This window comes from Chiroxiphia lanceolata, chromosome 4 (assembly GCF_009829145.1).
Source record: "Chiroxiphia lanceolata isolate bChiLan1 chromosome 4, bChiLan1.pri, whole genome shotgun sequence".
In the NCBI taxonomy this organism is placed as follows: Eukaryota; Metazoa; Chordata; class Aves; order Passeriformes; family Pipridae; genus Chiroxiphia; species Chiroxiphia lanceolata.
This window is the reverse complement of record NC_045640.1, coordinates 1,897,434-1,920,786: the sequence shown is the minus strand read 5'-3', so window position 1 is coordinate 1,920,786 and position 23,353 is coordinate 1,897,434. Positions and strand designations below refer to the sequence as shown.

At 58.4% G+C, this 23,353-nt stretch overlaps 1 protein-coding gene across 2 annotated transcripts; it reads left to right on the top strand.

Annotated features, from left to right (window-relative positions):
- Positions 1-408: 408 nt before the first annotated feature.
- Positions 409-23,175, top strand: FBXO41 (F-box protein 41). Of its 2 annotated transcripts, none has more exons than XM_032685443.1 (13): positions 409-993; positions 3,821-4,734; positions 8,825-9,035; positions 9,391-9,470; positions 9,951-10,261; positions 11,605-11,873; positions 12,238-12,353; positions 12,908-13,060; positions 14,907-15,002; positions 16,262-16,380; positions 16,750-16,908; positions 17,591-17,706; positions 18,531-23,175. In XM_032685443.1, exons 2-13 carry the CDS (start codon positions 4,013-4,015, stop codon positions 18,591-18,593), a joined length of 2,415 nt encoding a protein of 804 aa, XP_032541334.1. In that variant the 5' UTR covers positions 409-993; positions 3,821-4,012; the 3' UTR covers positions 18,594-23,175. The 2 variants fall into 2 exon arrangements, with proteins under 2 accessions (XP_032541334.1, XP_032541333.1); XM_032685442.1 differs by having other exon boundaries at positions 8,825-9,053.
- Positions 23,176-23,353: the final 178 nt, after the last annotated feature.

Here is a 23,353-nt window from a genome sequence, read left to right as displayed (position 1 = left end):
GAATACTCAGGGACTCAATCAGGATCAAGGCAGGGCTTGGGAATGGGCTGGTCAGGGACTGTCTTGGGACCAAGACTCAGTCCTGACACCTGTGGGTCCAGCCTGGGCTGGGGAAGGAGCAAGGCAGGTGCCCAGGCTGTGCCACACATCCCCGGGGGAGGATGCTCGGGATGATCCTGGCCGGGAGCTTCCAGGGGCAGGGGCTTCATCGATGGGAGCGAGGAGGGGCTTGGGGGGCAGAGGGGGAGCAGGGTGGGCAGAGGGGGAGCAGGGGGCTGCCATGGCAGCCGGGCCCGCGGCGTTCGTGGGGACACAGGCAGAGGGAGCTGTGCGGGAGCAACGCGGCAGCGAGACGAGCCGGGCTCCGGCTGCAGAGCAGGAGGAGGAGGAGGAGGAGGAGGAGGAGGAGGAGGAGGCGGCTGCTGGCGCTCGCCCTCCTCCTTCCTCCATCCCTGCATCCCTCCCTCGCCATGCAGAGCCCCCCCTGAGCCCCCAGCGCCTGGGGGACCCGCCATCCCCAGGGTGCCCAGCAGCGCTCCCGCCACCCCGCCGGGGCCTTCAGCCTCTGCTTCCTTCCTTCCTTCCTTCCTCCTCCTCCGCCTCCTCCTTCCCTTCCCCCCCCCCCAACCCCCCGCAGCCACCACCCTCCCTCCCTCCTTCCCCAGGGCCTGCCTGGCATGGAGGTGCTGGCCACGGGGAGCCGGATGCTTCCCGCGGGCTGCATCGCTCCTGCCCCGCATCCCTGTGGCTGCATCCCTCCTTCCCCGCATCCCTGTGGCTGCATCCCTCCTGCCCCGCATCCCTCCGCCCTGGCACATCCCTGAGCCGCTCGGCAGCCGCCTCCTTTGTGCAGCGGAGCTGCTGTGCGGGCTCCGTCTGTCCCCCACCCCCCAACCCCGCAGCCCCTCGGCTCGGGGGTGGCCGGCGGGCGAGCGGGAGAGATGCTGCCCTCGCCGGAGGAGCCCAGCGCGGGAGGTCGGCGGCCAGGAGCAGGTAATGGGGTGAAACGGGATGGTTTGGAGCGGGGATGCCGCGCTGGGAGGTGGCGGTTCATCCCCAGGATGCTCCTCACCCAAGGGCCCCCGGCAGCGGGGGGACGCAGCGGGGACAAAGCCGCTGGCAGGAGGGTGAGGGGGGGACCCGCCGCTCCCCGCTCCGGGGGTTTTGGGGGGGTATAAACGCGCCCCGGATTTTCACGCCCACCTCCCTCTGAGCCCCCTGTCCCTCATCCCCGGCCTCCCGCGCCCACCGGGGTGCTCCCACCCTGCTCCTTCCCATCCCTCCGGAGAGCCGGGGATGGACGTGGATCGGCAGCACCCACCGCCCGGGCATCACCCTCCACCCCGGCACCATCCTCCGCCGCCACCCCTTTTCTCCATCCCCCCCTTCCCTCTTTAACCAGGCAGTGGAACTGCCTGCTGGAATATAGATATATATTTTTTTTGGGGGGGGGGGGGAGGAGGGTGGGCAGGAAAAATGTTAAACAATGAGAAGAAAGGCTCCATGATGAATCGCAGGTAGCGGCGCCGGAGCAGCCCGGGGATGCTGCAATCCCCCGGCGCTCGGGAGCGTTTCCCGGCTCTCCGGATGCGTCGGGGGCTTTATTAGCGTGGCCGCCGTAGTAATGACTCCACTAATAATTTCCTTAAATCCCGCTCGTTGCCAGGGAGATGGGAGGCAAAGGGAGGTTTTGCGGTCACGGCGAGACCTGCCCGGGAGAAGGGACCGGGCGATATGCGCTTCCCGATCCACCTGGGCCGGATCCTGCCTCGGTTTAAAGGCTGGAAAATACGGGATGGGGGTGGTTGGGTGCTCCAGGAGCCGCGGGCAGGGATCCAGGCCTGAGATCCCGGGGCCACGATGCTGTGGCTTCATCCCTGTGGTGGAAAAGAGCTTTCTCATCCCACCGGAGTTGCCGGACGTGCTTTGTGCTCGCCCGGGGGTTTAACGTGCAGGGGGGTGTTTTTTGACGACCCCAAACAGCTCCAGAAACCCTCCCAGCTCACCTTGGCGTTTATTGTGGTTTTTTTAAATGGATTTCTCGCCTTTAATGTTTTTTTTTTTCCCCTTAAAAAATGGTTTCCCAACCTCGTGGCCTGGTTGTGCCCCCCCCGAGGGGAATGCTGAGCCACAGGGGATGTTGCCCTGGGGACCAGCACGGATGGAGGGTTCCGTGGCAGATCAGTGCTCACCAACTGGTGGTTATGGGATGCAGGAGGGCTCAGAGGGGTTTTTAAGGTGGTGGGAAGAGCCCTTTGGGGTTTATTGCAGCGGGATGAGCAAGGGATGCTCCCACCCAGGGGTGCCCTCGGAGTTTTGGGGTGAAAGCTTCACAGTTTTCACTATTGTGGAAAAAATAATGAAAAAATGAAAACATTGTGCCCTGATTTGTGCCTGTGCCTCCCAGGCTGGAGTTTTTCCTGTCTTATCCCATTTCAAAAGGATGGGGATTTCTGCTCCTGGTGTCTTGGAGGATTTTGGGAGTGAGGGGTAAAGCATGTCCCACAGGGACCCTCACTTGCCCAGGGATGGGAAGCCACCATGTCCTTCCTCTGCATCAAGTAGTGTGGGGGTTCCATGGGTTGCTGAGAACTCTTAGAGACAAATCCTGTTGTGAGGCTGCATGGGTGGATCCAGTAGGATTGGGTCACCCTTTGCTTGGAGAAGGTGGATCCCAACAGCCCAGTGCAGGACACAGGGATGACCCTGGGGCCCAGAGACCTCTGATACTGCAGGGGGTCACTGTGTGGTTGGGCAGGAAAGCTCTTGGGTCACCTCTGCCACCTCCTGTGGCAAACTCAGGGTGGATGGAGGGAGGTTTCCCATGGATTGTCCGCCTTCCCAGTGGCTGCACTCCTCCGGAATGCTTGTAAACCTTCCCAATGGCTGTGCACCTTTCCAAGGGGTAGAGGACCTTCCCAAGGGTTGTGGATCTTCCCAAGGGTTCACAGAATCATTTAGGTTGGAAAGGAGCTCTGAGATCATTGGGTCCAAAGGCTGTGGCAGTTCCCAAGAGTTGTGGAGCTTCACAAAGGTTGTGAAACTCTCCAAGGTTTGTGGAGCTTCCCAAGGGTTGTGGTACTTCCCAGAGACTGTGGGTCTTCAAAAGGGTTGTTGAGCTTCCTAAAAGTTGTGATTCTTATCAAGGTTTGTGGAGCTTCCCAAGGTTTGTGGAGCTTCCCAAGGTTTGTAGAACTTCCCAAGGGTTATGGATCTTCCCAAAGGTTTGCAGAACTTCCCAAGGGTTGTGGGTCTTCCCAAGGGTTGTGGGTCTTCCCAAGGGTTGTGGGTCTTCCCAAGGGTTGTGGGTCTTCCCAAGGGTTATAGATTTTCCCAAGGGTTATAGATTTTCCCAAGGGTTATAGATTTTCCCAAGGGTTATAGATTTTCCCAAGGGTTGTGGAGCTTCCTAAAAGTTGTGATTCTTCCCAAAGGTTGTGGAGCTTCCCAAAGGTTGTGGGTCTTGCAAAGGTTTGCAGAACTTCCTAAGGATTGTGCAGCTTCCCAAAGGTTCTGAAGCTTCTGAAGGGTTGTGGAACTTCTGAAGGGTTGTAGAACTTCCTAAGGGTTGTGAAGCTTCCCAAAGGTTGTGAAGCTTCCCAAAGGTTGTGAAGCTTCCCAAAGGTTGAGAAGCTTCCCAAGGTTTTTGGAGCTTCCCAAGGATTGTGAAGCTTCCAAAAAGTTGTGTGTCTTCCCAAGGGAGAGTGGGAGGAACATGACAGGGTGGGGTGGAGGCAGAGAGGGCCCCAAGAAGGATGACCAAGGAGGGACCTTTGGGAAACCCCCACCCCCGTATCACCACCCCCCCCATCTCTTCCAGCGCCCGTCACCGGCCGATGCTGACACCCCTTCCCTGCGAATCCCCGGACCCCACACCTCCATCCCAGAGCCCTCCCCCAGCCATGCCCCAGCGGAGCCGCCGCCACCCCGCCTCCGGGGGCTCCGGATCGCGCCCCGCGCCGCCCGCGTCCCTGCGTGCCGCGCCATGAGCGCCGGGGCGCCGCGCTGAGGGATGGCCTCGCTGGACCTGCCCTACCGGTGCCCGCGCTGCGGGGAGCACAAGCGCTTCCGCAGCCTGTCCTCGCTGCGGGCGCACCTGGAGTACAACCACACCTACGAGACCCTCTACGTCCTCTCCAAGACCAACAGCATCTGCGATGCCGCCGTCTTCCCGCTGGCCGCCGACGGGGCGCTGCTGGCGCCGGCGGCGCGCCGGGACTACTTCGAGAGCACCTCCTTCCAGGGCAAGGACCAGCGCTTCTCCTGCGACCTGGTGCCCGCCGAGGAGCTGGAGCCGGCGCCGTCCTCCTCGCCCTCGCCCCGCTACGTCCACGAGATCGAGATCCCGCTGACGGAGATCTTCGCCCGCGGCAAGGCCGTGGCGCCGGCGCCGGCGCCGCAGGCCGCGATGGACACGGCCTACGAGGAGGGGCTGGCGCGGCTGAAGATCCGCGCCTTCGAGAAGCTGGAGGTGGACAAGCGGCTGGAGAAGCTGACGGAGGAGGTGGAGCAGAAGATCGCCTCGCAGGTGGGCCGGCTCCAGGTGGAGCTGGACCGCAAGAGCTCGGAGCTGGAGAAGGCCAAGCAGGAGAGCCTGCGGCTGAGCCGGGAGAAGCAGGAGCTGGAGGACCGGGCGTCGGAGCTGTCGCGCCAGGTGGATGTCAGCGTGGAGATGTTGGCCTCCCTCAAGCAGGACCTGGTGCAGAAGGAGCAGGAGCTCACCCGCAAGCAACAGTGAGTCCTTTACCTCCCCACTTCCTGGTTGCAGGGTGGGGGGAAATCGGTCCCTGGTGGTGAATCCCAGGGAAACTGTGGATGTCCCATCCCTGGAGGTGCTCAAGGCCAGGCTGGGTGCAGCTCTGAGCAACCTGGTCTAGTGGAAGGTGTCCCTGCCCATAGAACGGGGTGGTCTTTAAGGTCCTTTCCAACCCAAACCATTCCATGATTCTGTGAGTGCTGAGGAGCCCAACACCATCACCAAGCCCTCAGACCGAGTGCTCAGGCACAGTTCCCTTGGCAGTGCCCATCAGCATCATCCCTCATCAGGTGTTGCATCTTCTCCCACGTGGTCAGTGTCCACATAGTCCTCAGCCCCCCCACAAGTGACTCCAGCCTGGATCACATCTTGCCAGACCTTGTCCCAGAGCCACCAGTGCTGCCAGGACATGGCCAGGCTGGAGACCACAGAATCATGGAATGATCTGGGTTGGAAGGGACCTTAAATCCCCTGCCATGGGCAGGGACACCTCCCACTAGATGCACGTGGCCACCCTGCTGTCCTGCCAAGGGATGTGGTGGGGGCCGTGGTGCTGCAGCCCATCTCTAGTCCCAAAGGATGTCCCCCCAAACCCGGGGTTGGCTCATCCCCTCTGGCTCCACAGCCAAGTTATCCATCCCTATCCAACCTGAGCATCCCACTGACCTGTCCCGTGGTCTCATAAACATGAGAGGGGCCACCTTGGCTGTGCCAAAATCAGGGAGTTTCTCCCAGAAGGAGGGTGGGACAGCCCAAGCACCTTCACCTCCATTTGCTGGTAGGACCATGGCCCTGCCATCCTCATTTTCATCCCATATCCCCCACTCAACACCCCTTTCCCACCCCAACACTGCCCCCAGTTTTCCCTCCAGCCAAGCATCGGGTCATTTTGTTGCCCCAGCAAACTAAACCAGGAGTTTCTTGTCAAATCCCAAGACCACCACGGGGTCCAGAAAGTCAGTGAGGAGCAGGTTAGTGTGGGACAGTCATGGCTGTGCTGGGCTGGGTGCACTGGTGGGATCCCTCAAGGATTTGTCTTCATCCTCACCATCCTCAGCACGTTTGTTAATGATTTTGACTCCAAAATAATGACTGTGGCTCAGGAAGGGGGTTCACAGGATGTGGTGGTGGTGGGGACGGTTTGGGGTGAGGATGGGTTGATGTTGGGACCAGATAAGGACACCACCTCTTGGTTTGGGGGCATGTGGGGGGTTTAGGGGGCTGCCATCAGCTGCCTCGTGGGTGTTGTCCAGGGGCATTTTGGGGATATGTGGTGATGGAATGAGGGACACCATTCCTGCTGGAGACACGCAGATGGTAAACAGAGGATGACCAATGGGTCAAATGTGTCTTGGTCACTCCATGGTGGAGCCTGGACATCGTTACCACCTAAAAACCTGGGTTTATGCCTCAAAACAACTTCCTGAATCTCCCTTTCTTTAGATAAACCCTCCTGCCCCTCCACTGTCCCCATCAGTCCCCAGACTCCTCCACCCACCCAGAGGGACAAAATCCCTTTCTGGGTTGCAGGGAGAGCATGGGAAGAGCTGATGGTCAGAGATGCTTTTTTCCCTAGACGTGGGCAAGTCATTAGAAATCATTTTCAGTGCCAAAAACATCGTGGGGACACTTCCCATCCCTGTCAGCTCCCAAATATCATGGAGCCGTTGTCCCCACGGGAGCCTTTTTGCTCCCAGGCTCCATTTGCTTTGCCAGAGGTGTTTTTCCACCCAGTCCATGAGAATGAGAGAGGAGCAGGTGATAACCATCAGCATCACCTTACACCTGCTGCCCAGTGCCCCATTTGCCTTCCAAATCTCTGAGGCCCCTCACTGGGAGCCTTCCCAGGGCATCAACAGGAGCTCCAAGGCTCGGCCTGCAGTTGGCAGGTTGAGGGGGGCGGGATTAAATGGTGATTAATTGGTAATTAAATGGTAATTAATGGCCAGCAATGGGAATTACGTTGCTAAGGGCTGTCCCTTCCTTTTTCTTTGGGCTTCTGAGTAGACTGGTGTTCCCAGGTTTGTGTGGTCAGGGGTGCAGGGTTGAGAGTGTGGTCAGGTGTGCACAGTCAGGGTTCTGTGGTCAGGTGGGTGTCCAGGGCTGGGTGTGATGGTTGGGTGTGTGGTCAGGTTTCTGTGGTCAGGTTTCTGTGGTCAGGTTTCTGTGGTCAGGTGGGTGTCCAAGACTGGGTGTGATGGTCAGATGTGCATGGTCAGGTGTCCAAGGTCAGGTGTGTGTGGTCAGATGGGTGTCCAGGGCTGGGTCAGGTGTGTGGTCAGGTGTCCAAGGTCAGGGTTCTGTGGTCAGGTGGGTGTCCAGGGCTGGGTGTGATGGTTGGGTGTGTGGTCAGGGGTCCAAAGTCAGGTTTCTGTGGTCAGGTGGGTGTTCATGGCTGGGTGTTCAGGGCTGGGTGTGCATGGTCAGGTGTCCAAGGTCAGGGTTCTGTGGTCAGATGAGTGTCCAGGGCTGGGTGTGATGGTTGGGTGTGTGGTCAGGGGTCCAAAGTCAGGTTTCTGTGGTCAGGTGGGTGTTCAGGGCTGGGTGTGATGGTCAGGTGTGCATGGTCAGGGGTCCAAAGTCAGGGTTCTGTGGTCAGGTGGGTGTTCATGGCTGGGTGTTCAGGGCTGGGTGTGATGGTCAGGTGTGCACAGTCAGGTGTCCAAGGTCAGGTGTGTGTGGTCAGATGGGTGTCCAGGGCTGGGTGTGATGGTTGGGTGTGTGGTCAGGTTTCTGTGGTCAGGTGAGTGTTCATGGCTGGGTGTGTGGTCAAGTGTCCAAGGTCAGGGTTCTGTGTTCAGGCGTGCACAGTCAGGCACCCAAGGTTCAGGTGTGTGTGGTCAGATGTGCCCAAGACAGATGTGCCAAGCTGTGTTTGTGTTTGTTGGTCTGTGTTTGTGCCCCTTCTGGGGCTCCTGCTGCTGAGGGAAGGTGTGAGGTGGTTGTGCCCGTGTGTGTGTGTGTGCACCATGTGCACCATCAACCACAAAGGTGTGTTTGGTGCCAGGGGTGTGTGTGACCACCTGTACCTGTGCCTGGGGGTGTGTGTGTGCCCATGGAATGGTTTGGGTTGAAGGGACCTTAAAGATCATCTTGTTCCACCCCCTGCCATGGACAGGGACACTTTCCACTAGCCCAGGTTGCTCCAACCTGGCCTTGGACACTTCCAGGGATCCAGGGGCAGACACAGCTTCTCTCCCCACCCTCTGTGTGTCTGTGCCCGTGCCAGGGTGTACACTGGGTCTGTGTTTCCCTGGTGTGTGTGGTGCCCTCGTGGGCGTGCAGGACAGCTCTGGGTGTGTGTCCCTGGGTGTGTGCTCACAGGGCACCTCCAGCTGCAGGGCTGGGGTGGCCACAGCTGCCCACTGGTGTGTCGTGTCTGCGTGTAATTCCACATGTTTTTGGGAAGCGGATGAGGCCAGTGGACGTTTGTGCCTGGACACATGCGTGTATGTGGGGAGGGGGGTGTGGGTGGGTGGGGTGGGTGGGATGGGGCCAGCTGGAGTGGCTGAGCTGCTGCCCCCCAGAGCTGGCCACATTTTGGGGTGAAACCAGCCCATCTGCAGGCTCAGAGAACCTGCTAATTATTGTGTTAATGAAGGAGCCAGGACTCTGCAGCCACTGGGCTTAAGGGTGTAGAAGGCTGAGGGGGTTTAGGGAAGTCAGGCTGCTCCTAAGGTCTTTCCTAAGTCTGCCCCAGAGGAAGCAGGATACCATTTCCATCCTCCTTCATCATCCCACTGCACCATCCTCCTCCTCCTCCCTCTACTCCATCAAGCTCAGGAGCCTGACTCTAGTCCTTGAGGTGATGCAGGAGGTGCTGGGGATGTCACCTCCTCCCTAAAACAAGGTGGCAACATCCACCGTGCACTGTGGGAGCATCCCTTGGTCCCTGCTCTGCCCCAAACCACCCCAGGAGCCACTTGGGCTGGCACAGACCCAGACCAGGCTGATGACGGAACAACCTGGATGTGCACGAGCATCCTTGACCCCCAGCCCAGCTCGGAGGTGCTCCCCAGGGATGGGTGGGGCAGGACTGGGGTGTCACCTGCTGGTCCCTCCGTGCAGGGAGGTGCTGCAGATCGACCAGTTCCTGAAGGAGACGGCGGCGCGCGAGGCCAACGCCAAGGTCCGGCTCCAGCACTTCATCGAGGAGCTGCTGGACCGGGCGGATCGGGCGGAGAAGCAGCTCCAGATCATCAGCAGCAGCTGTGGGACCACCCCAAACGGCAGCCTGGGGCGCTGCGGGACCCCCGGGGCCAAGGCCATCTGCCGACCGGTACCTCCGCGGGCACAGGCACGGGCAGCCGGCGGCACTGGGAACGCACCCACGGGGCTCCTCTGGGGGCTGCCAAGGGCTGAATGGGGAGGTGTAGGGACCCCCTTCTCATCCCCATGGGGAAATGGATAATTCTGGGTGGGGGGATCCCAAAGATCCCAAAGAGAAGATGCTTCTCGGTGGGTCTGCGTTTCCGTGGCGATGTCGGAGATGCTCTTCTGCATCCCGCTGGGTGTGGGGCCTCACCCCACAGCGCAGCTGGCACTGGGTGGGTTTTTGGGGTCGTCTCTTTGGGGTGCACCACCTGCACGTTGGGGTTTGCCACATTGGCTCCTCTTGTCCCATCTCCCTGCAGAGAGACCGGCACCCAGGGCCGTGCGTGGCCGTGCACGGTGCGTACGGCGTGTCCAACCAGCGCTCCTCCTCCAGCACTGGGTGAGTCCCCAGCCCTGCTGCCTCTCCGGGACTTTCACGGGACACGGGCTTCCATTTGCAGGTTGCTTTGTGGCTTTAAATTAGGATTTAAACACCTCAGTGCTGAAAACTCTTAACGTAAGGGATGTCTTTGCGCGCGCGTCGGTAGCAACGCGAAATTTCCACGCAGCACCTATTCCAGGGGCAAGGATCCTAGGAGAGAAGGCGAGGGGAGGTGACGTTCAGTGTCTTCCAAATGTTCATTAACCGCTGCTAAGCTTGGTGTAATTTTGAAAAATAAAAATAGGTGCCAGTGAGCGCAACGAGGGAATTTTGCCATTCCGAGAATCGATCGGTGGGTTTATTCCAGCGATGGGAAAGCAGGATATATGACAGGGAATACAACATGGGAAATAGGTTGCGAGCCCCGGGGCTGATGGGAAGGGGATGCCCATCCCAGAGAGACCTGAGGTTGGGCATCCCTGTCCACCCCCTCCTCAGGGCCTCGAGCCGGGCCAAGGCCGTGTCGCAGAGCTCGGGGTGCTACGACAGCGACAGCGCGGAGCCGTGTCCCACCGACGACACGGCCGACGGGCATCCCTACGCGGCGCGGGACGGATCCCGCGGCTCGGGGCTGCGCCGCCAGGCCATCCAGAACTGGCACCGCCGGCCCTACCGCAACAGCACCGAGGGGGAGGAGGGCGACGTCTCCGACGTGGGATCCCGCACCACCGAGTCGGAGGCCGAGGGCTGGGAGCCGGACGCGCCCGGATCCGCCGCGTCCCGGCCCACCGGGAGCTGCCGGCTGACGGGTGAGGCCGCGAGTTCTCCTGGTGGGGTGGTGGGATGCTCCAGCCCCGGAGCTGCAGCTCATGGGTTCAGCCAGCAGTTTTACTTCAAAATGTATATTTAGGGTTCTTTAACACCTCGAGAAGGTGTCAAGAGAATAAGCCACAGGCTTGTTCCCAAGGGGTTTCTTTATTAATAGGAGGGAAAATAAGGGAACTTGGCCAAAGTTCAAAAAGGGCACCCCACAAGCTGGACAAAAATGTTCCACCACAACATCAACCCAGCACAGACTGATCCACAACACTTGAGTCAAAATCCAACCCCTGCAGCTCCCAAAGCCACCCAGAGCATCAGGAAACGGGCAGGGAAAGAGAAGTAGAGGGAGCAAGAAGGGAGAAGGAGAAAGAGGGAGAGACAGATCCTGGAGCTGCCACTGGGACCTTGTAGAAGACCACACACATGTCCAGATGGCAGGGCCACATGGCCTTTGGTTTGATCTGCTCTGGGCCCTCTGGCCACCTCCCCCAGGAGGGGTCTGTGACCCACTGGCCACTCTGGGGCTCCAGGGAAGGGTGAGGGGCAGTGACCTCACTGTCCCTGCCAGTCTGGGCTGGGTGAGGGGCTGCAGGACCTGTGGGGTGTTATAGGGCAGTGTCCTCACTGTCCCTGTGAGCTGTGGGTGTTATAGGGCAGTGTCCCCACTGTCCCAGTCTGAGCTGGGTCAGAGGCTGCAGGAGCTGTGTTGTGTTATAGTTTTCCCCGGGCTGTTTGTGACTGGAAGCTACTCCAGGGCTGCCCCATGTGTATTCCAGAGGCTGCCATGAGTGACACGACCCCACCCCACCTCCGTGAGGTTGCATCCATCCCTTTCCCCTCCACACACACACAGACACTCCCCACAAGGTGGTTCTGACCCAAAAATCACTGATTTTTTTCTCAGAGAAGGGTTCAGGTGAGGCTGAATCCTGTCTTAGCCTCGGGCTGTGTCAACGGTTTGAATTTAAGGAATTATAGAGGTGTGATTGTCCCACAGGTTTTAGTCATAGCAAAAGGATATATTTATACAAAATGAGTTATTTATTATGACAAATGAACAGAACAAATGAACAGACAAAAGATCTTAACCAGAATTATTTACTACACAGTGTAAAAGCTAAAAACCCACCAGTAGGGTATAATATACCATAAAGTAGTGCAGTGCACTGTATCAAAGCAGTTATTTAAAGCAATTGTATCAAAACCAGCAAAAAACATTAATTAGAGATTGATTTTAACTCACAGAGGGCAGAAGGTGGAGGATGGGGAGGTTGGGAGTTGGGGGACAGGGCTGGATCTTTCCTTACCTGCTGTTCTCTGTGTCCCCCAGTGGCCACTGACGCCGGGTGTCCCCCGGCCAGGCCCGAGGGGGCCGGGGGCAAGGTGTGCCGGCTGGAGAGGGGCAGCCCGGGGCACTCCAGCGAGGTGATCAGCCCCGAGATCCTCAAGATGAGGGCGGCTCTCTTCTGCATCTTCACCTACCTGGACACCAGGACCCTGCTGCGGGCGGCCGAGGTGTGCAAGGACTGGAAGTTCGTGGCCCGGCACCCGGCCGTGTGGACACGGGTGCTGCTGGAGAACGCCAGGGTGTCCTCCAAGGTACCGGGGCTGGGGATGGGGGTGGCACTGCCCAGGGTGAGACCTTCCTTCCAGGGAGGTGAAGCTGTGCCAGCACCTCCTTGGTGGTCAACCGTGTGTGGGTGGTCGTGGCTCTGTGGTCATGGGGGGACACAGATGGGCGCTTGAACCGGCACTGGGTGTGCTGTGCATTCACCTGTGAATGCTCCAGGGCAGGAGCTCACGTGTTTCCATGTGTTCCTGTGGTCACACCCGTGATTTTGTTGCCCACACTCTTGCACAACCTCCTGTGTGTGCACAGACCTGCCTGAGGACAGCCAGGGGTGGGTGGTGGGGGCCGTGCTGAGGGTGCCCACCTCGGTGATGAGCACCCCTGTCCCCCCAGTTCCTGGCCATGCTGTCGCAGTGGTGCACCCAGATGCACTCCCTCACCCTCCAAAACCTCAAGCCACGCCAGCGAGGGAAGAAGGAGAGCAAGGAGGACTACATGAGGAGCACACGGTGAGTCCCCATGTCCTGGTCACCCTCTTCCCACAGCCGGAGCTGCTGGTCCTCGGGGATGATGATGATGCTCCATGAGCCCTCCCCTGACACAGCTCCAGCCATTCCCTGGGTGCTGTCCCTGGTCCTCCCAGAGCAGAGCTCAGGACCTGCCCCTCCTCTGCTCCTCCCCAGGCAGTTGGAACTACAGTGGAGTCTCCCCTCAGTCTCCTCTTCTGCAGCTGAACACACCAAGTGCCCTCAGCCCCTCTGCGGTTGGGCACTGCCCAGGCTCCCCAGGGCAGTGGGCACAGCCCCAAGGCTGCCAGAGCTCCAGGAGGGTTTGGCTGATCCTCTGGGGCACAGAGTGGGACTCTTGCGGCTGGGCCTGTGCAGGGCTGAGGATTGGACTGGATGGGCCTTGTGGGTCCCTTCCAGCTCAGCACATTCTGTGATCCTGTGATCCCATTTCCACTGGTTCCTGTTGTGGGTTTCGGGCATCCCAGAGCCACGGGGTGGCCATGGGGAACGTGAGTATGGCCTCCCATGCCTGACCCTGCCTCCATCCCTGGCAGGGGCTGCCTGGAGGCTGGTCTGGAGTCCCTGCTGAAGGCCACGGGCAGCAACCTGCTCATCCTGCGCATCTCGCACTGCCCCAACGTGCTGACAGACCGCTCGCTCTGGCTGGCCAGCTGCTACTGCCGGGCCCTGCAGGCTGTCACCTACCGGTAAGGACGGCCACCGACACCCCCCTGCTTGACCACGGGGCTGGGGAAAATCTAGAAACATCCATGGGATGTGCTGGGGCTCCGCTGATGCCGATCCCTATTCCCTACTCCAACGCCGTCCAGAGGTGTGAAGGACCCACCTCTCCACGTCCCCAGCCCAGCAGCAGCCTCAGTGTCCCCCAGCTGTCCTTTCAACTCTCATCCTCTTCTGGTGTGTTTTCTCTTCCAGCTCCATTCCCAGCATCCTGTTACCATCTCATCCCAGCTGGAGGAGTGACCAGGGTTTTGGTGGGGGGGCACTGCTTTGTGTTAGAGAAGGATGAGGAAGAGGTGCTCAGTGAGGTCCCACCTGACTGTCACCCCCCTGGTGAAGGCTTCTAACGGGGAGAAGAGGCTCAGGGTCCCTCTCTCCTGGGAGAGAGGAATAGCTCTGCCATGGGATAGCTAAGATCCAGCTTGGAGATCTTGCCCGAGGTCAAGGACACAAGGCTCTGGTGTAGGACATGGAGGAGGTCACACATCCTGGAGGAGATCACTGCCCTCTCCTTGGTCTTAGCCACTTTCCAAAGAGGTTCTGCCCGCTGTGGAGATGGGATTTACCTTCCCTACACACCCCAGGAGGATGATCCTTGCTCTCACTGCACTCTGCAGGCGACCACTTCAGCCTTGGAATCCATTTTCCCTGTAGCTGATGTGTGTCCTCACCCAGCCCGGGATGCAGAATCCTTCAGGTGGGAAAGTACATCCAGCCACTCCTCTGGTGTGGATCGTGTGAGATCAGACATGGCTCTGGTCAGGGGATCCCACTCCATGAGGCAGCTCAGAGCTGCTGGGTTTGACCCAAAGCCTCCTCCACCGGCTCCTCCAAGGGCAGCAGAGCAGGTCCAAGTGCTCCTGGCACGTCTCTAACCTGTGACTCTGACTCATGCTCTAATTAACCTGCTGCTCTTGGCAACCTTCTCCAGTGGAGACGCGTGAAGCGCTCGAGATAACACCCCTCGCTTATTTTTAGGCTTGCCTGCAGTTTTGAAGTAGGTCATTTGGAGTTAGGAAGCACAGGCCCGGCCTCCAGGAGACATCCTGGTGTGGTGGAACAGCCAGGGGCCTCTGTTTGGGCTGGTGGCATCAGGATGGTGCTCTCTGATGTCTCTCCTTGGCACTGGGAGCATCAGCAGAAGCTCCTCTGAGCCAACGTGGCTCCACCCCGACTCGTGGTACACCCACACCTCCACCAACCCCTGCATGAGTCCAGCAGCACCCCATGAGGTTTTGATACCTCCAAAAACACCAGGGAGGAGCCCACAGCAAACACCTGCGGTGGCATTTGGCCAAGAGCCACCACAGAGCTGGGACAGAGGCCAGGGAGCAGCCACTGCCCGCGGCCGGAACGTCCTTCCCACCTCCTGGCACCTTCCCCATCCCCAAGTGAAACCATCCCAGTGGGACCTGCAGGGATGTTCTATCTGCTCTTCGAGGGTACCTGGCCTGGCAGTCTCAGCCAAGCACTTGTGTCACCTTTGCCTCTGGAAGATGCCCCTTCAACCTCCCCTTCTACCTTCACCCCCCCTCCAGCCTCGCCTCACCCTCCTCCTCGCCTTCAGCCTCGCCTTCTCCCGTTGTTCTTGACGTTGCACATCCATAGGCACAATTCCAGGCAGGAATGCCTTCAGCCTTCCGACACAGGCGGTGTGGGGTCTGTCTGATCCGTGGGCAGGTCGTGGGTTATGAACAGTGACCAGGTTTGCACCTCCAGGTGCTCCAGGGAACAGCACAGAGGCTGCACATTCGGCCCCCTGGGCGGCATCGCTACCAGTGGGGCCACCACGTCTCCTCTGTGCTGTTCCAGGAGCTCCACGGACCCCGTGGGTCATGAGGTCATCTGGGCCCTTGGAGCAGGTTGCAGGGACATCATCTCCCTCCAGGTCGCACCTCTGCATCCGTGGTAAGAATCGTGGAATCGCGGGATGGTTTGGGTTGGAAGGGACCTTAAAGATCATCCGGTGCCACAGGCAGGGCCACCTTCCACCAGCCCAGGTTGCTCCAAGCCCTGTTCAGCCTGGCCTTGGACACTTCCAGGGATGGAATTTTGTTAGGTGGAGGCTGAGTGTGATGGGCTGGAAAGAAACTGGGTGCCAGATTTGCTTTCGGAGGGTCTGCATGGGATGAGCAGCAATCCTGGGGGCAAGTTTGGGAGACCAGGAGCTCAGCCCCATCTCTCCCCATGAAGGCTGGGAGCTGTTGGGTGTAGACACCTCCCAGCTGAGCCGGGAATGTTTCCATGGAGGCTGCTCGCTCCAGAGATGAAAGGGAAGCCGTGATGGCTCTGATTGGTGACACTGAACATCAAACGCTTGTCTGAGCTCCTCTGTGCTCACCTAAGAGCAGCCCTGAAGGGCCGGGGTGTTGTTGAAAGGGTGTCACTGCTTGGGGAGACAACTCTCACTTTTGGAAAAGCATTTTGGGGGTGTGAAGATGCTGGTGGATCTCCACCCCACAGGGTCTGGGTGCTCAGGAGCTCGTGGCTTGCACAGCAGGTCGCTCACATCCGTGCCACGGGAATGTCCCCAGGGCATTTCTTCTTGTCTGGGAGGTCTGTTGGGATGTCACATCCCTGTCAGCCCGGATCAAGGAGCACAGAGGGGATGTCACTTAGCAGGAGGAGCTGGATGTCAGGTCCTGGTGGCTTGTGTCTTCCCTGGGGGAAGCAGCACATGGCACGTCAGCTTCTCCACCTGAGCCAGAGCTCCAGGCTCCTGCTGCCAGTTGGATCTGTGCAGGAAACAATTCAGAGCCTGGTTCAGGTCTCTGAAGGGAGAGTCATGGAATCATGGAATGGTGTGGGTTGGAGGGGAACTTAAAGATTGTCTTGTTCCAACCCCCGTCATGGGCAGGGACACCTTCCACTAGCCCAGGTTGCTCCAAGCCCCGTCCAACCTGGCCTTGGACACTTCCAGGGATGGGGTACCCACAAATTCCCGGGCATGATGGAGGGTTTGGGGCACTGAGCTGCCCTGTCCTGGCAGCAGCACAGCCCGGGGTGGTCGCTCATGTGGAGACACCCCCTCAGAACGTGACCACCACGGCGCTGGTGGGGTGGGCGATGCCCCAATCCCACACCGCTTCCAGGAGCGCTCACGGAGAGAGGGTTGAGCTTTCCTGGCAGCCCTGCCCAGCTGTTTCTCCTCCCTCTCCTCTCCCCAGCCAGCAGCCGACACGTTTCAGCAACCGCTGCCTGCAGATGATCGGGCGGTGCTGGCCCCACCTGCGGGCTCTGGGCGTCGGAGGCGCCGGCTGCGGCGTCCAGGGACTGGCATCCTTAGGTAGGCACCTTTCCGGGGGTCAATTGGGTTGGAAAAGATCTCTGAGGTCACTGAGTCCAACCCGTGACCCAACACCACCATGCCACCCATCCCGTGGCACTGAGTGCCCTGTCTGGCCTTTCCCTGAACGCCTCCAGGGATGGGGACTCCACCACCTCCCTGGGCACCACCTCCCTCCTTCTTTGCCGGTGGGACAAGGAGAAGGGCACCTTGCAGGTCCCCCTGGGGATCTCAGCGGAGATCCACGTCCGTGGGCCGATGTCCATGGGTGCACCCCACCACCCCTTGCTGCCACCCCATCCCTTTTGCCGTCTGCTGCCCTCGTCCCTTCCCCGTGGGACGCTGACGGCGGGTGCTCTGTCCCTCCAGCCCGGAACTGCATGAGGCTCCAGGTCCTGGAGCTGGACCACGTGGCCGAGATCAACCAGGAGGTGGCAGCCGAGGTGTGTCGGGAGGGGCTGAAGGGGCTGGAGATGCTGGTGCTGACGTCCACCCCGGTCACCCCCAAGGCCCTGCTGCACTTCAACAGTGAGTAGCAATGCCGGGGGGCATCACCCGTTCACCACAAGGCCACCAGATATCCAGGTCCATGGAGCAGATCCTTCCTTCCAGCCCCACCCACAGGAACCTATTGGCACTGGGAGGAGCTGGGAGCTCCGGGTGGAAGGTCCTTGAGAGGGGATCCAACATCCCCCTGCCAAGGATGGGCCGAGGAGAGCTGATCTTGACTTGGACCATGGAGAGGATGGAGATGCTCCCTCCATGCTCCCCACAATGCAATCCAGACCCCAGTGTCTGTGACACCCCTGAGGTTCACCCCGGTGTGTCTGAGTTCGGGGCCACACCACTTGCCCGAAGCCTTTTCCCGGGACAGGAGGTCCACAGCCATCAGCAGGGTCTGTCCTGGTGGCCATGGCTCATGTGACTGTGGTGAGACTTGCTGGCAACCCGCCCCTCTGGATGGAAGAGCAAGGGTTTCCCAAGGAAATGGCAGGATGCTGATTTGGGGACAGGACAATCAGAGACCATCTCGTAGCCCAGTGTTGGTCTTGGCCACCATGAGCAGGTCTCCTCCAGCTTCAGGGTGAGGTTTCCCCACGTGCACAAGGCCTTGAGGAGCACAGGGTGGCTTGTGGGGTCCTGTGCTGGCCGTGGGGAAGTCATTGGCCCCTCAGCCATGGAGAATCCAGGTGGTATCTCTGCCCCTCAGGTGTGTGCCGGAACCTCAAGTCCATCGTGGTGCAGGTGGGAATCGTGGACTATTTCAAGGAGCCCCACAGCCCTGAAGCCAAGAAGATGTTTGAAGAAATGGTGAACAAACTCCAGGTAAAGGGTCCCAGTCCCAGGTAACACAAGTGTCACCAGATCCGTGGCAAGGATTTGAGGTGTTTTCCCCCTCTCCCTCACCCCGTTTCCTTCCCATGGCAGGGATTTGAGTTGTTCCTTCCTCTCCCTTCCTTGCCTGGTGTCCTTCCCATGGCAAGGATTTGAGAAGTTCCCCCCTCTTCGTCCCTCTCCCCATGTCCTTCCCATGGCAGGGATTTGAAATGTTCCTCCCTCTCTCTCCCTCTCTCCATGTCTTTCCCATGGCAAGGATTTGAGATGTTCCCCCCTCTTCGTCCCTCTCCCCATGTCCTTCCATGGCAGGGATTTGAAATGTTCCTCCCTCTCTCTCCCTCTCCCCATGTCCTTCCCATGGCAAGGATTTGAGATGTTCCCCCCTCTCTCTTCCTGTCCCCATGTCCTTCCATGGCAGGGATTTGAGATGTTCCCCACTCTCCTTCCATTTCCCTGTGTCTTTCCATGGCAGAGATTTGAGATGTTCCCCCTTCTTCCTCCCTCGCCCCATATCCTTCCTGTGCCAGGGATTCTCCTCTCCCTCCCTTTCCCTGTGTCCTTCCCAGGGCAAGGATTTGAGATGTTTCCCCCTCTCCCTCACCCTTTGTCCTTCCCATGGCAGGGATTTGAGATGCTCCCACTTCTCCCTCACCCTTTGTCCTTCCCATGGCAGGGATTCCCCTTTCCCTCCCTTTCCCTGTGTCCTTCCTATGGCAAGGATTTCAGATATTTCCACCTCTCCCTCCCTCACCCCATGGAGCACTAGGAATGCCGGATCCCCCCACCAACCCCGCTCCCCGCTCCTCTTCCAGGCCCTGAGGAAAAGACCCGGCTTCTCCAAGATTTTACACATCAAAGTGGAAGGAGGCTGTTAGACCTTCAGGGAAGCACAAAGCACATTCCCTCCTCTGCCTGGCGGCGCCGGAGGCCCCGTGAAAACCAAACCCACCGCCCGGCGCTCGGTCCGGCCGCGGATCCGGATCCGCCGGCTCGTGCACAAGGAAAACCCGAAACTCTCGCAGGCCTTAGTGACTGGCAGCCGGAGCTCATCCCAGGGCCGGCTCGCGGGCGAGAAGGTGCTACTTCAGGACAATTTTTTTTGGCTGCCCCAGGAGACAGGGCGGCGACGCTCCTTCCCGGGAGGGGAAGAAGGCTCGGAACCCCCGTGGCCGCTCGTTGCCAAGGATCCGTGTTTGGGGAAATGTCTTTTTCTTCGGGCTCTGTTTCTTGGAGGGGTTGGTTTTTTTGACCGTCCGAGGATCTCCCAGCCCATCCCACGGGCTCCTTGTCCTCTCCGTGGAGTGGGGGAGGTGGGGTGGGAAGGGGCTGTTCCTCCAGAGGGAAGGACACCCAGGGTTCCTGCGGGGTCTCCGTTTCATTTGTTGGACAGAGGGGCTCCCAAACCTGGGCAAACGCTGCCCAGAGACCAGCAGCCCCCACAGCACAAGCCCGGGGGGCAGAGCTGCATCCCGGGGGGCTGCAGGAGCCAGAGGACACCAGGAGAGATGGTCGCTCTTCCCGAGGTCTCCGGCCTCGCTTCCTCTCCACCGAAACCTTCCTGCCAAGGCAATAAACCATCTCCAAAATCCTCGTCCACCAGGAAACGCGGGTCACGCTCCGGTCCCCACCATCCACCGCCCGTTCAGGCTCTGTCTGGACCAAGTTTTCCCACGTGGAGAGAAGGACTGGAATGGGACGCTCGTGTTTGCCATCTCACCGCCTTCCTGAGCAGCCTGAAGGAGAAACCCTGAGGAAATTATCCTGAAATCCAAAGCTGCTGGTGAAAGCACCACCCAACAGCCTCTGCTTGACCCTTATCCGTGGCCACGGCTGGTTTTTTTAACTCTGCGTTTTCCTTCCCGGGTGTCTCCAAGGAGGTCATCATCCCCAAAATACCCTTTTTTTTCCACAGGAAAAGGCTTTGGAAATGCATCCAGCAGGGCCAGGCATCTCCATGCCTGGGGATAAAGTACCAGGAGGTGCCCACGGAACGGGGGACACCCATCACAGCACTGCCAGCAGTGGGGACACACCGGCCTTAACCACAGCCCCTGGTCATCCCAATCCCCAGCGAGGTGCCCTTGGATCGGGCTGAGCGGAGAGAATCCAACTGGGAAAAGCAGATTTTTGGGGGTTTTCCTCTGATTTGGACCAGTGTTGGAGGTTTTGGTGCCTGCTGGCCAGCGTGGCTCCAAGGAGACAGCCCTTCCCAGGGCACCTCCCCTTCCCAGCCTTTCCAGGGTGAGGGGCTGACAGGGAACATCCCTCTGGGAGGGAGGAGGCTGCAGATCCATCTGGGACCACATTCCTCGCCCACGGCAGAGCTCAGCCAGGGCTGCCAGCATGACAACAGTCCGTGGGGATCCTGAGAGACAACAACATCAATCCCAAATCGCTGAAGCCGGTGGGGGGCTGGAGGCACCTCCCGGGTCTCCAACCCCATCTCAGGAGAGCCTTCATCCCCCCTTCATCCCACCCACGCCGTCTCCTGAAACAGGGTAAGGGATTTTTGGCCATAACCCCCGTTTGAAGCACCTCTGCTCCCCCCTCCAACTGCAGCTTTTCCAGGAGAAGGCTGCTCCCTGTCTGCACAAAATGTGGGAGCCCCCCAAAAAATGCCTGCGAGAAACTCCCACCATATCCCCATGGATGAGCTTCCTAGCACTGGGATCAGCTCCCTGCCATGGCTTTACCTCCACCTGGGGAAGACTGGGACACAAATTCCAGGGGCAAGAGGAGCAAGGGATGCCCCGACCAGCAAAAAAAATAACCCCACCCAGCAAAGCTACAACGCCCCGGGGAACATCCAGCCCTTATCCCAGGAACCGTGTCCCAGCGGAGCTGTCAGAGACTTGGGAAATTCCCTTAAAAAAAAAACAAACAACAACAAAAAAACCCTAACAAAGTAAGTATTTATTTCTATAAAGAAGGAAAAAAAAAAAAGATTTTAAAGGAAAATTATATACTCAGCATGTTTATACACTCTATGCTTAAAGACTATTGTGGTGGAGAGTCGCGTCCGAAGACTGAAGGCGGCTGCTCCGGGTTTGCTCCGGGTTTTTGTGACCCTCTCCCAGCTCCTCGGGGCTGTTGGGAAGGTAAAGGTGATGGAAAAAGGGGGAGATGTTTGAGGATTCTTGGAGAAGAAACCTTCTGTGCCCGCCAGTGGCGTCAGTGGCCGTGTCTGTGGTGGTGTTGGAGCCACTGGGGTTTGGAATTCATGGCAGGACACTCCCACTGGAATTTGGTGCTTCGAAGTGTCACCGAGACCAGAGCGAACCATCGGCCTCCCCTCGGGGCATTCCCGAAAAATCCAACTCGGCAAAAACCACGTTTCCACAGAAATCCTCTGATGACACAAGGCCTTGAGCAGGTTCAAGGATTAGAAGATGGGAAGTGGGGGGTTCTCCCCGTTTTCCTTGGGCTTGAACGGATCCCTCCCTCCTCAGCTTGGGATGGAGGTGGGTGAGGGCAAGGACACGGGTGGTAATGAGGGCCCAGCCCTCCTGGTGGCTCCTAATTGCCCAGGTTGTTAATGAGCTCATTAACAGCTCTGTATTTCTTCCACTGAAATGTCATATTGATCCTTTCCCTGCTGCTTTCCCTCCTCATCCCGCTGTTTTTCCCCTCCCCAAACCCCCATCCCTGCGGGATGCTCGTGGATTCACCGCCCGGGGCACGGAGTTTCAACCCCATTTCCTCTGGAAATGGATGGAAAACACACAGAAATACCAAATTCCCTGGGAAAAGCCTTGAAATCAGGCAGTGTATCCAGGAGCTCAGCCCCATTCCAGATCCTAGAGAAGCCCCAGAGGGGCTCTGCGATGACAATCTCCAGCAAAATCCATGGATCCGGGGTGAGAATTGGGGTCACAGCCATGGCCAGAGCTGGCAGGGGCTGGATGGATGGTGGTTCCAGAGCTGGCTCCTGCAGATCCAGTTCTTGGGAGATTTATTCCTTTTCTAAGGAGTTTTCCCAAAGTTTCCCCGTGGCCGACATTCCCAGCATTCCCCTTTGCTTGAATTTGGGTGCTGGTCAGGGATTTCAAGAGGAACAACATCACCAAAGCCAGCTCAGGGGCCAAATTTATCCCAAATCCATGTTTTTCTTGGTTGGGTTTTGCTTGTTATCCAACCATCTGAGCCCCCAGGAGCTGTGGGAATGCTCCAGGGACCAGCTGCCTCCTCCTGCCTTATCCCTGTGCCCCCAGTTTGGGATGTCAGGGCTCAAAGAAAATGGGAACTCCAAAGTTGGCTCTGTCCAAGGAGGATTTTCATCTTTATCCCACTTTTTTATGCCATGTGTCCCAGTGTCAGCTGCCAGCAGGGGCACAGCTTGCATGGATCCTCCAAAACACTCCGAATTTAGGGAAAACAGAACAAGAAAAAAAACGCAGGAAAAACGTTGTTGAAGCTCAGCCTCTCGTTTTGGGGGGAAGGAAAACTGCAGGTCGGGATGGAGCAAAAGCATTTGGGAATTGGGAAGTGGGAAAATGCTTTAACAGGGGGGAAAACAAAGCAGGGAGCAGGGAGATTTTAGGAACTGGAGATGGTTTGTTGTAAGGTGGTGACGGACCTTCCTCACCCGTGGGAGGCAAAATAATCCCACCCCCTGCCCCCCGTGGAGGGTGGGAGAACTGAGGAAAGGAGAGGAGGGAAAGCTGCCCAAAAAGCAGGGAAAATTATGGGATTTTTCTGATCCAGCCTCGGGATTGAGCCCCGTGGAGGGGCAACGAGGCAGGTTGGGGCCGGGGACAAGTGGGTGCAATGGTATGGGGTGGCTTTTGCTTCGAGATAATCAGAGGAGATAATCAGTCCAGGGAAAGAGAGATCTCCAAACACAGGGATTTGGGATCCTCTTCCCTGAAGAGCCCTCGTTTGCTCCGCCAGCGGGTTCCGAGGGGCCCCTGTACAGCGACCTCCCCCCTCCCCAAAGGTAGCCAGTTGCCTCCCAAGTTATTTTTTTAAACTCTCTATAAATTTAGGTCTATTTTAGTCTCTTCGCAGCGATGTGCCAGTGTCTGGAGAACCAAACATCCCCCTTTTTTTTTTTTGTTTTTTTTTTTTTTTCCTCTTATCCCCGTGGTTCCCTCGATGCTAAACCGGGTCCCGGGTGTGAATCCACCAGAGGATGTTGTCCTGGAGGAGGGGGAGTGGTGGGATCAGGGTGCACCGGAGGTTCCAGGTGGGTTTGGTGGGAAGCAGGGTCCGACTCCGGCCAGGAGACCGTGGTTTTTTTAGCACTTTGGTTGGAACTATCACCTGTAGACGCACTTTGATGTTGTTGCTTTGAAACTTTGGCGAGTGTAAACAATGTGTATTTAAGGAATTAACAAAAAAAAAAACAAAACAAAAACCAATTCCCCCTTCTCCCTTCCCCCCCCCCCCCAAAAAAAAAAAGAAGTGTGTAAAGAGCTATTTTATGATTCAGTGTTGAATAAAGACTCTGGAGATTGAGGTGGGGTTTCACTCTCCCAGGGGCCACACTGAAGCCAGACCAGCAGCAAACCAGTGAGACCAGTTGCTGTCTGGGGCTTACTGGGAGCATCCTCATACCTCCCTCTCCCTGCAGGTCCATGGTCTCCATTGGTCCAGCTCCATAGGGCACCGGCACAAAGTGGGATACTGGGGGAGC